Source organism: Oncorhynchus tshawytscha, linkage group LG09 (genome assembly GCF_018296145.1).
Source record: "Oncorhynchus tshawytscha isolate Ot180627B linkage group LG09, Otsh_v2.0, whole genome shotgun sequence".
In the NCBI taxonomy this organism is placed as follows: Eukaryota; Metazoa; Chordata; class Actinopteri; order Salmoniformes; family Salmonidae; genus Oncorhynchus; species Oncorhynchus tshawytscha.
In genome coordinates, this window is record NC_056437.1 from 7,788,032 (window position 1) to 7,800,585 (window position 12,554).

At 49.0% G+C, this 12,554-nt stretch overlaps 1 protein-coding gene across 5 annotated transcripts in view; it reads right to left on the bottom strand.

Moving 5' to 3' along the window:
* The window catches only part of LOC112259485 (protein Shroom3), a 122,575-nt gene that overhangs the window by 46,827 nt on the left and 63,194 nt on the right, over positions 1-12,554 (bottom strand). For 4 of the 5 annotated variants that reach the window (XM_042326435.1, XM_042326436.1, XM_042326434.1 and 1 more), the window contains one exon: positions 1,200-1,322. In XM_042326435.1, the coding sequence (XP_042182369.1) occupies positions 1,200-1,322 (123 nt within the window). Of the gene's footprint in view, positions 1-1,199; positions 1,323-7,709; positions 8,169-12,554 lie in introns of those variants that run through there. The other variant, XM_042326438.1, reaches the window with a different exon arrangement.

Genomic DNA, 12,554 nt, shown 5'->3' on the forward strand with positions numbered 1-12,554 from the left:
GTCCTTTCATGAGTCTCAGTCTAAGATAATACACTACTGTCCTATCATGAGTCTCAGTCTAAGATAATACACTACTGTCCTTTCATGAGTCTCAGTCTAAGATAATACACTACTGTCCTTTCATGAGTCTCAGTCTAAGATAATACACTTACTGTCCTTTCATGAGTCTCAGTCTAAGATAATACACTACTGTCCTTTCATGAGTCTCAGTCTAAGATAATACACTACTGTCCTTTCATGAGTCTCAGTCTAAGATAATACACTACTGTTCTTTCATGAGTCTCAGTCTAAGATAATACACTACTGTCCTTTCATGAGTCTCAGTCTAAGATAATACACTACTGTTCTTTCATGAGTCTCAGTCTAAGATAATACACTACTGTCCTTTCAGGAGTCTCAGTCTAAGATAATACACTACTGTTCTCCATGAGAAACTGCTGGGTTCAACTGGGCAACAAAAGAGTGGTATCTTTGTTCCAAATGGCACCCTATTCCCTATATAGTGCACTACTTTTGACCAGAGCCCTATAGAACCCTATTCCCTATATAGTGCACTACTTGGCACCCTATTCCCTATATAGTGCTCTACTTTTGACCAGAGCCCTATAGAACCCTATTCCCTATGTAGTGCACTACTTTTGATCAGAGCCCTATGGAACCCTATTCCCTAAATAGTGCACTACTATAGACCAGAGCTCTATGGCAGCCTAGAAAATCTCAAATATAAAATATATTTTGATTTGGTTAACACTTTTGGGTTACTACATGATTTCTTATGTGTTACTTCATAATTTTGATGTCTTAACTATTATTCTACAATGTAGAAAATAGTACAAATAAAGAAAAACCTTTGAATGAGTAGGTATGTCCAACCTTTTGACTGGTACTGTGCACTAATTGAAGTGGATTTAACAAGTGGCATCAATAAGGGATCAGAACTTTCACCTGGATTCACCTGGTCAGTCTGTCATGGAAATATCAGGTGTTCTTAATGTTTTGTACACTCAGTATGTAATATGAACAATACAACCATCATACTTAACATGTTTAAGGATCTAAATATTTCCATATAAAATGTATAAAACCCACTTAAATAATAAGCACTGACTTTCTGACAGGGGCCCTGTGTTCACCACTCCACAGCATCAACAATGGATTTAGAAATATATATTGATTTATCACTTGATTGATTGACTAACCTGGAGGGGTAGGTGTGATGCCAAGGAGGGTCCTGGGATATTTGCATCATGCTGGGGTCTGGCTGGCCCTCGCCTAGCTTGGTGGCGTGCCACGAGTGAGGTCTGGAGACAGGCTCGCTGCGTCTGTAGAACATAGATTTAGAACATAGAATTAGAACATAGAAGAGAGAGTGAGTTCTCGAGACAGGCTCGCTGCGTCTGTAGAACATAGATTTAGAACATAGAATCAGAACATAGAAGAGAGAGTGAGTTCGAGACAGGCTCGCTGTGTCTGTAGAACATAGATTTAGAACATAGAATTAGAACATAGAAGAGAGAGTGAGTTCTCGAGACAGGCTCGCTGTGTCTGTAGAACATAGATTTAGAACATAGATTTAGAACATAGAATTAGAACATAGAAGAGAGAGTGAGTTCGAGACAGGCTCGCTGTGTCTGTAGAACATAGAATTAGAACATAGAAGAGAGAGTGAGTTCTCGAGACAGGCTCGCTGCGTCTGTAGAATATAGATTTAGAACATAGAACAAAGAACTATAACATAGTAGAGAGAGTGAGTTCGAGACAGGCTCGCTGTGTCTGTAGAACATAGATTTAGAACATAGAACATAGAATTGGAACATAGAACATAGATTTAGAACATAGATGAGAGAGTGAGTTCTGGAGACAGTCTCGCTGTGTCTGTGGATGGAAGTTTAGAGTGGAGGGAGGTCAGGATCCAGGTCCACATTGAGATGGAGTGAGGTCAGGATCCAGGTCCACATTGAGATGGAGTGAGGTCAGGATCCAGGTCCACATTGAGATGGAGTGAGGTCAGGATCCAGGTTTAAATGTCAGGAATTGTGAAAAACTGAGTTTAAATGTATTTGGCTAAGGTGTATGTAAACTTCCGACTTCAACTGTACGTAAAGGGGTCTGGTATAGCTTAATGAAAAGGGAGGTTCTTATATTGTTATACTGTATATTGTCACATAATGTGTACAAGCTGGAAGATATTAGTGTTTGGAGGGAAGCCCAGAGGGATTCACAGAGCAGAGTGAACCAACATCTGAATGTAGTTAGTCACATCAGACCACAATGCCTCAGAGAGTTTATGACAACTTGTTGGTGATTCATTAAACCTGTGAGTGCTGCCTGTGAATGCTGCCTGTAAATACTGCCTGTGAGTGCTGCCTGTGAGTGCTGCCAATGAATGCTGCCTGTAAATGCTGCCTGTGAGTGCTGCCAGTGAGTGCTGTAAGTGAGTGCTGCCAGTGAATGCTGCCTGTAAATATTGCCTGTGAGTGCTGCCTGTGAGTGCTGCCTGTGAGTGCTGCCTGTGAATGCTGCCTGTGAGTGCTGCCTGTGAGTGCTGCCTGTGAGTGCTTCCAGTGAGTGCTGCCTGTAAATGCTGCCTGTGAGTGCTGCCTGTGAGTGCTGCCTGTGAGTGCTTCCAGTGAGTGCTGCCTGTAAATGCTGCCTGTAAATGCTGCATGTGAGTGCTGCCTGTGAGTGCTGCCTGTGAGTGCTGCCTGTGAATGCCGCATGTGAGTGCTGTAAGTGAGTGCTGTAAGTGAGTGCTGCCTGTGAGTGCTGCCTGTGAGTGCTTCCAGTGAGTGCTTCCAGTGAGTGCTGCCTGTGAGTGCTGCCTGTGAGTGCTTCCAGTGAGTGCTGCCTGTAAATGCTGCCTGTAAATGCTGCATGTGAGTGCTGCCTGTGAGTGCTGCCTGTGAGTGCTGCCTGTGAATGCCGCCTGTGAGTGCTGTAAGTGAGTGCTGTAAGTGAGTGCTGCCTGTGAGTGCTGCCTGTGAGTGCTTCCAGTGAGTGCTTCCAGTGAGTGCTGCCTGTGAGTGCTGCCTGTGAGTGCTGCCTGTGAATGCTGCCTGTGAGTGCTGTAAGTGAGTGCTTCCAGTGAGTGCTGCCTGTGAGTGCTGCCTGTGAGTGCTTCCAGTGAGTGCTTCCAGTGAGTGCTGCCTGGGGTGCTGCCTGTGAGTGCTGTCCAGTGAGTGCTTCCAGTGAGTGCTGCCTGTGAGTGCTGCCTGTGAGTGCTGCCTGTGAGTGCTTCCAGTGAGTGCTTCCAGTGAGTGCTGCCTGGGGTGCTGCCTGTGAGTGCTGTAAGTGAGTGCTTCCAGTGAGTGCCTGTGAGTGCTGCCTGTGAGTGCTGCCTGTGAGTGCTTCCAGTGAGTGCTGCCTGTGAGTGCTGCCTGTGAGTGCTTCCAGTGAGTGCTGCCTGGGGTGCTTCCAGTGAGTGCTTCCAGTGAGTGCTTCCAGTGAGTGCTGCCTGTGAGTGCTGCCTGTGAGTGCTGCCTGTGAGTGCTTCCAGTGAGTGCTTCCAGTGAGTGCTGCCTGGGGTGCTGCCTGTGAGTGCTGTAAGTGAGTGCTTCCAGTGAGTGCTGCCTGTGAGTGCTGCCTGTGAGTGCTGCCTGTGAGTGCTGCCTGTGAGTGCTGCCTGTGAGTGCTTCCAGTGAGTGCTTCCAGTGAGTGCTGTCTGGGGTGCTGCCTGTGAGTGCTGTAAGTGAGTGCTTCCAGTGAGTGCTGCCTGTGAGTGCTGCCTGTGAGTGCTTCCAGTGAGTGCTGCCTGTGAGTGCTGCCTGTGAGTGCTTCCAGTGAGTGCTGCCTGGGGTGCTGCCTGTGAGTGCTGTAAGTGAGTGCTTCCAGTGAGTGCTGCCTGTGAGTGCTGCCTGTGAGTGCTGCCTGTGAGTGCTGCCTGTGAATGCTGCCTGTGAATGCTGCCTGTGAGTGCTGCCTGTGAGTGCTGCCTGTGAGTGCTGCCTGTGAATGCTGCCTGTGAATGCTGCCTGTGAATGCTGCCTGTGAGTGCTGCCTGTGAGTGCTGCCTGTGAATGTGAACGCCGGTGAATGTCCAACACAACGACAGCAGGTGGGTTTATTTGTCGTCGCCCCCTCCCCCCCCTCCCCAACTGATTGAGATGGAGTACATTGGTCAGTGGTATTTGGTCCTTGTAGGAGCCAGGGGCTCCAACAGTGAAGAGGGTAAATCATGCGTCATGAAGTGGTCTTATTGTCTCCTTGTCTCCAACCCAAACTGCTGTGTTCTCCTCTACTGTAGCTGTTGCTGTTTTTAAAACACGTGTTTTCATGCCTGATCACCAGACAGACTGCTACTTCTGCTGCAGTTCGTCCCAGAAAACACAACACAAACGCCTAACGGCAACCAGACCGCAACAAAACTGTTTACTAAGATGTTGCTTAAGAGATTAACCATGGCAACCAGAAACAGTTATGAAGCAACCAGATAACACTGGTTCCCAAAAGGCCTTTGACCCCTAAACAGGGAAATACCCCAACACACCATTTATCCAATAAGCTGCCTACACCACACGCAACTTGCATTGTACATTGTGTGCTCCTGCTGCTGCTAGGAGAACGTTGTGGCAAGACGTCTGGTTTAAACCCCCATTGTACTGCTAGGAGAACGTTGTGGCAAGACGTCTGGTTTAAACCCACAAACTTGAAAACTATTTGACAACAGCTACCTCCTGACCTTCAGCATCAGTCAAGCAAATGATTGACTGAGAGGTTAGCAGCTCAGTATGTGTTTACAAATGAGAAGTCATTACTGAGCTAAGACCATCCCCATAGCCAATCCCCTCAACCCGGTCCATCATAACAGACTGGAAAGGCCCAGTAGTCCTGGCCTGGGCATGAGCCACAGGAGAGTCCAGCTGCATGCTATCACTGTGCTGAAAGCAGATTGACTGCCTCCCCCTCTTTCTGACTCACCCTCATCCTCCTTCGTCCTCCCTTCTCACCAGAAGCCGTGAAGCAGGGAGGCCTAGCTATCATCACTGTGGACTCACAACCAAGCTTTCACAGTAGTCTGATTTACACACAGTGAAGACCAGGAACTCTCTACATTCAGACCAGGTAGTATTTACTCTTTACATTCAGACCAGGGAGTCTCTACTCACTACATTCAGACCAGGGAGTCTATATTCTCTACATTCAGACCAGGAGGTCTCTACTCTCTACATTCAGACAAGGAGGTCTCTACTCTCTACATTCAGACCAGGAGGTCTCTACTCTCTACATTCAGACCAGGAGGTCTCTATTCTCTACATTCAGACCAGGGGGTCTATACTCCCTACATTCAGACCAGGGAGTCTCTACTCTCTACATTCAGACCAGGAGGTCTCTACTCTCTACATTCAGACCAGGAAGTCTCTACTCTCTACATTCAGACCAAGAAGTCTCTATTCTCTACATTCAGACCAGGAGGTCTCTACTCTCTACATTCAGACCAGGAAGTCTCTACTCTACATTCAGACCAGGTAGTCTCTACTCTCTACATTCAGACCAGGAAGTCTCTACTCTCTACATTCAGACCAGGAAGTCTCTACTCTCTACATTCAGACCAGGACGTCTCTATTCTCTACATTCAGACCAGGAGGTCTCTACTCTCTACATTCAGACCAGGAGGTCTCTACTCTCTACATTCAGACCAGGAGGTCTCTACCCTCTACATTCAGACCAGGTCTCTATTCTCTACATTCAGACCAGGAGGTCTCTACTCTCTACATTCAGACCAGGAGGTCTCTACTCTCTACATTCAGACCAGGGAGTCTCTACTCTCTACATTCAGACCAGGAAGTCTCTACTCTCTACATTCAGACCAGGAGGTCTCTACTCTCTACATTTAGACCAGGAAGTCTCTACTCTCTACATTCACACCAGGAGGTCTCTACTCTCTACATTCAGACCAGGAAGTCTCTACTCTCTACATTCACACCAGGAAGTCTCTACTCTCTACATTCACACCAGGAGGTCTCTACTCTCTACATTCAGACCAGGGAGTCTCTACTCTCTACATTCAGACCAGGGAGTCTCTACTCTCTACATTCAGACCAGGAAGTCTATATTCTCTACTTTCAGACCAGGGGGTCTCTACTCCCTACATTCAGTCCAGGGAGTCTCTACTCTCTACATTCAGACCAGGTAGTCTCTACTCTCTACATTCAGACCAGGAAGTCTCTACTCTCTACATTCAGACCAAGAAGTCTCTATTCTCTACATTCAGACCAGGAAGTCTCTACTATCTACATTCAGACCAGGAGGTCTCTACTCTACATTCAGACCAGGTAGTCTCTACTCTCTACATTCAGACCAGGAAGTCTCTACTCTCTACATTCAGACCAGGAAGTCTCTATTCTCTACATTCAGACCAGGAGGTCTCTACTCTCTACATTCAGACCAGGAAGTCTCTACTCTCTACATTCAGACCAGGAGGTCTTTATTCTCTACATTCAGATCAGGAAGTCTCTACTCTCTACATTCAGACCAGGAGGTCTCTACTCTCTACATTCAGACCAGGAGGTCTCTACTCTCTACATTCAGACCAGGAGGTCTCTACTGTCTACATTCAGACCAGGAGGTCTCTACTCTCTACATTCCTCCTTGAAATCAAGCTCTCCAACCTCTCCTGTTTCAAAACAACAGCTTGTGTCAGTTATGCTATTCTTCCCGCTGGCTGCCAAATGTCTAACAAGCAGCCATCATATTTCATGTTTGTCAGCCTAGAAGATCTTCCTGATCCCCAAACACAGTACTTAGCTTAGAAGATAAACAGGAAATGATGCTATCTTCACCTTCGTCCAGCTACAGAAACATGAAAGAAGCCATTGGTTACACCCCAATAGTGATGCATCACGTAACAAACATTTTTATAACATTACAGTATTTTTGACCATTTATCCAACTTGCTCAACAAAACTGCAAACTCACTCCATACGCCACACCTGAGCATGGAATGCAGTCCATAAACTCTACAGATGTAGAGTCTGTAGGTCCCAAAGCCTCCTTAGACGACCAGCTGTGGAACAGACAGACCACAGACTACAGAGCAGGTGAAACCTCTAAAACCAACCCTTCCCCCCAGAATGTTACCCTAGAACCAACCCTTCCCCCAGGTTACCCTAGAACCAACCCTTCCCCCAGGTTACCCTAGAACCAACCCTTCCCCCAGGTTACCCTAGAACCAACCCTACCCCCCAGAATGTTACCCTAGAACCAACCCTACCCCCAGAATGTTACCCTAGAACCAACCCTTCCCCCACAATGTTACCCTAGAACCAACCCTACCCCCAGAATGTTACCCTAGAACCAACCCTACCCCCAGAATGTTACCCTATAACCAACCCTACCCCCCCCCAGAATGTTACCCGAAAACCAACCCTTCCCCCAGGTTACCCTAGAACCAACCCTGCCCCCAGAATGTTACTCTAGAACCAACCCTTCCCCCAGGTTACCCTAGAACCAACCCTACCCCCCCCCCAGAATGTTACTCTAGAACCAACCCTACCCCCCAGGTTACCCTAGAACCAACCCTTCCCCCAGGTTACCCTAGAACCAACCCTTCCCCCCAGGTTACCCTAGAACCAACACTGCCTTAGGAGACTACTACAACCATGTTACAGCCCCCAGGATGTTACCTGGCTGTAAACCTCAACCTGCACCACCCCCAGAATCCTACCCTTGACCCTTGACCCTAACCCTCAGGTAAGGAGTGTTCCAGTTACCTGGTGAAGCGTAGCACCTTGGAGATGAGTCCGGTGGCCAGGCGGTTGACGCTGGTCTCAGAGGGGGACTTGCACAGTGCCCTGTCTGACCGCCTCAGCTCTCCCGGCCCCGTCCCCAGGCCTACATCCTCCTTCTTCTGCTTCCTCCGGAGCTTCCTCCTGTAGAAGGCCCCTAGCAGCTCCATGGTAACAGTACTGTACGACACAACACCCTGTTTGGTCCGCTAACGTTACCGAGCAACTCTGAAATGGCAGGCGGTGGGCAGAGGCTGGCGGGGTAGGCTAGCGAAGGAGGGTTAGAGACGGACGCCGTTAGACCAGCACGCAATTAGACGTCATTACCTCGCTAACATACGATGAAGCATGAAGTAAACATCCTGCCCTGCGATGCTCTGGACACTGGGAACTAACAGAGAGAAGGAGATGGAGGGAGAGAGAGAGAGAGGGAAGGAGGGAGACAGAGTCAGAGCAAGTGATAGAGAGAGAGACTCAGTCCTTATTCAATATCCAAGGCCCAGAAATGAATTTGAACGCTAAGAGGGGAAACCCAACCCATGATAGCATGTGATCACACAGACACACACAGAACAATGACTCTAATATTTTATCTTCTTCTCTCCTCTTATGCATCCCAAATGGAGCCCTATTCCCTACTGTTGACCAGGGCTCTATTCCCTACTGTTGACCAGGGCCCTATTCCCTACTGTTGACCAGGGCCCTGTTCCCTACTGTTGACCAGGGCCCTATTCCCTACTGTTGACCAGGGTTCTATTCCCTACTGTTGACCAGGGCCCTATTCCCTACTGTTGACCAGGGTCCTATTCCCTACTGTTGACCAGGGCCCTATTCCCTACTGTTGACCAGGGTCCTATTCCCTACTGTTGACCAGGGCCCTATTCCCTACTGTTGACCAGGGCCCTATTCCCTACTGTTGACCAGGGTCCTATTCCCTACTGTTGAATCATCATCTAGCTACAGCGATTATCTGTCATTATTCAGGGTGTGTCTGTCTGTCAGTTGGCTTCCTGTCAGGGGTGTTGACATGATGGGTACACAGTCCTTTGGCTGCTGGAGGAGATGGATGTGGTCTCTATAGTGAGTGAATGGGATGTTTTTAATCAGAGATGGATGTGGTCTCTACAGTGAGTGAATGGGATGTTTTTAATCAGAGATGGGTGTGGTCTCTACAGTGAGTGAATGGGATGTTTTTAATCAGAGATGGATGTGGTCTCTACAGTGAGTGAATGGGATGTTTTTAATCAGAGATGGGTGTGGTCTCTACAGTGAGTGAATGGGATGTTTTTAATCAGAGATGGATGTGGTCTCCATAGTGAGTGAATGGGATGTTTTTATCAGAGGTGAATAAGGGCAGTAGGTAATATGGGAAGGATTGGGTATCTGTTTGTGAAGTAGCCGACTAGATGATGAAGAAGAATATGAATACACGCGCACACGCACACACACGCACACACACACACACACACACACACACACCTCTAAGCAAAGGGCCCGGCATGACCATAGGAAGCCGTTGAACAGCCATGACACCCAATTCAACCTTCTACAAAGGGATGTGTCTCATTATCCCTCACTTTCCCCTGGAAGGACGGATTCTCCTGCCTGCTGACACTCCCATGAAACCCAACCTTCGGGAATTCAACCCAAACAACGTCCTGAGCACAGAGACAGAAGAGGGGCCCGGAGTGAGTAGTGGAGGAGAGAAAAGAGAGAAACACAAACACCAATATTCACAAAGTGTCTTAGGGAGGGCTGATCTAGGATCAGTTTTGCATTTCAAATCCTAATTATATGGACCCGGGGGGACCTGATCCTAGATCAGCACCTTTACTCCGAGATGCTTTATGAATATGGGCCCAGCAGACCAGTTTCATTCTCTACAACATCATCCCCCCCATTGAAGGGCTGTTCTTTGTAATCTGTGGTCAGGCCATGGAGAGAGAGAGCCAGAGAGAGCCAGAGCCAGACCAACAGGGTGTGTCTCCGAAACAGAAACCTTATCTCCACTGTGGGAACGAACACAGTCTGTCTGGATAATCTTTTGATCTGAGAGGAAACTGAAATTGGAGAGGGGATTAGATGGAGCGAGGATGGAGGGGGAGAGGAGGGAGAACGAGAGGACAGGTCAGAGGAGTACCTCAACACTGTACTATCTGACCAGACAAGAGGGAGGAGGAGGAGGAGGAGAAAGAGGACAAGGAGGTGAGGTGACCAGTCACCTCACTTCCTGGGCATGCTGCTATATCCTATCATCATCTGGCAGTTGTTTTAGAATGGGGGATTCCTTAACTTTCAGAGGAACTGTGGGGTGGGGGTTAGTGAGGATTCCTTAACTTCCAGAGGAACTGTGGGGTGGGGGGTTGGTGGGGATTCCTTAACTTCCAGAGGAACTGTGGGGTGGGGGGATTCTTTAACTTCCAGGAGGACTGTGGGGTGGGGGGATTCCTTAACTTCCAGGAGGACTGGGGGTGGGGGGGGATTCCTTAACTTCCAGGAGGACTGGGGGTGGGGGATTCCTTAACTTCCAGGAGGACTGTGGGGGTGGGGGGATTCCTTAACTTCCAGGAGGACTGTGGGGGTGGGGGGATTCCTTAACTTCCAGGAGGACTGGGGGTGGGGGGATTCCTTAACTTCCAGGAGGACTGTGGGGTGGGGTGGGATTCCTTAACTTCCAGGAGGACTGGGGGTGGGGGGGATTCCTTAACTTCCAGGAGGACTGTGGGGTGGGGGGATTCCTTAACTTCCAGGAGGACTGTGGGGGTGGGGGATTCCTTAACTTCCAGGAGGACTGGGGGGTACTAGATCCTAGTGAGTACCTAGCACCTAGAGAGAGCAAGAGAAAGATTGTAAGAAAGATGGGAAGACATTGGGAGGCATGACCATGAGAGAGAAGGGAACTCTGAGTGACCAACAGGACAGTGAGAGAGAAGGGAACTCTGAGTGGCCAACAGGACCATGAGAGAGAAGGGAACTCTGAGTGACCAACAGGACAGTGAGAGAGAAGGGAACTCTGAGTGGCCAACAGGACCATGAGAGAGAAGGGAACTCTGAGTGACCAACAGGACAGTGAGAGAGAAGGGAACTCTGAGTGACCAACAGGACAGTGAGAGAGAAGGGAACTCTGAGTGGCTAACAGAACAGTGAGAGAGAAGGGAACTCTGAGTGGCTAACAGGACCATGATAGAGAAGGGAACTCTGAGTGGCCGACAGGACAGTGAGAGAGAAGGGAACTCTGAGTGGCCAACAGGACAGTGAGAGAGAAGGGAACTCTGAGTGGCTAACAGGACAGTGAGAGAGAAGGGAACTCTGAGTGGCTAACAGGACAGTGAGAGAGAAGGGAACTCTGAGTGACCAACAGGACCATGAGAGAGAAGGGAACTCTGAGTGACCAACAGGACAGTGAGAGAGAAGGGAACTCTGAGTGGCTAACAGGACAGTGAGAGAGAAGGGAACTCTGAGTGGCCAACAGGACAGTGAGAGAAGAGACAGCAGAGCAGAGCAGCTATCTCTGTCAGTGAATTACATTTTTTAAATAATGTTTTGGCACGACTGTCTTATTTTAATGAACTAGCTGCAGGCACAAATAAATACTAGCGTAACTAACACACACCAGACTCTAAATGTACAAATGTTCATTTAAATTTTTTAAATATTTTTATTCTAATCAGTTTCTTAGGGAAAAGCCAATGATCTCTATTTTGTTAGGCTGTATAGCTCCGCCCCGGTCCCAGGCTGTATAGCTCTGCCCCTGTCCCAGGCTGTATAGCTCCGCCCCTGTCCCAGGCTGTATAGCTCCACCCCTGTTCCAGGCTTTATAGCTCCGCCCCTGTCCCAGGCTGTATAGCTCCGCCCCTGTCCCAGGCTGTATAGCTCCGCCCCTGTTCCAGGCTTTATAGCTCCGCCCCTGTCCCAGGCTGTATAGCTCCGTCCCGGTCCCAGGCTGTATAGCTCCGCCCCTGTCCCAGGCTGTATAGCTCCGCCCCTGTCCCAGGCTGTATAGCTCCGCCCCTGTCCCAGGCTGTATAGCTCCGCCCCTGTCCCAGGCTGTATAGCTCCGCCCCTGTCCCAGGCTGTATAGCTCCGCCCCTGTCCCAGGCTGTATAGCTCCGCCCCTGTCCCAGGCTGTATAGCTCCGCCCCTGTCCCAGGCTGTATAGCTCCGCCCCTGTCCCAGGCTGTATAGCTCCGCCCCTGTCCCCGCCCCTGTCCCAGGCTGTATAGCTCTGCCCCTGTCCCAGGCTGTATAGCTCCGCCCCTGTCCCAGGCTGTATAGCTCCGCCCCTGTCCCAGGCTGTTTCTGCTTCCCCTGGCCGCCTGGCTCTATCAGATCACGGCCCTCTGCTCTGCCTCACACCCATCAGATAACAGGCTGGAGCCCAGGGGCTGATGGGACACCTAACTAACGTCATGATCATGAGATGAGTCCCGCTGGCCGTATCGGAGGGAGCAGCGACATCTTGGGACCAGAGTGTAACTTGTCAGACACTCTACAACTGCCCGGTTGGAATTCATAATACACTTTATAATGTCCTGACTAACAAGACACACAATACCACGAAGAACTCCTTATTTTCCTTTATCAATAACTTAAGCAACTTTGAGTCTCACACAAATAAAAAAGCATGTGCTCCTAGAAGATAACATAGTTCAGACCACTAACCCAACTCCCTGTCCAGTACACAAAATAGCTTATACTGTCAATCTTGTTTTTCGGCCTACATATTACATCCAGGCTTGGTTGATCCAGCGTTGCTTTACTGTTTTGGCTCTAACACTGATCTGGGAAGCCTTCCAACCTGGACTAGTCCTGCTGTAGTATGGTGTTCAT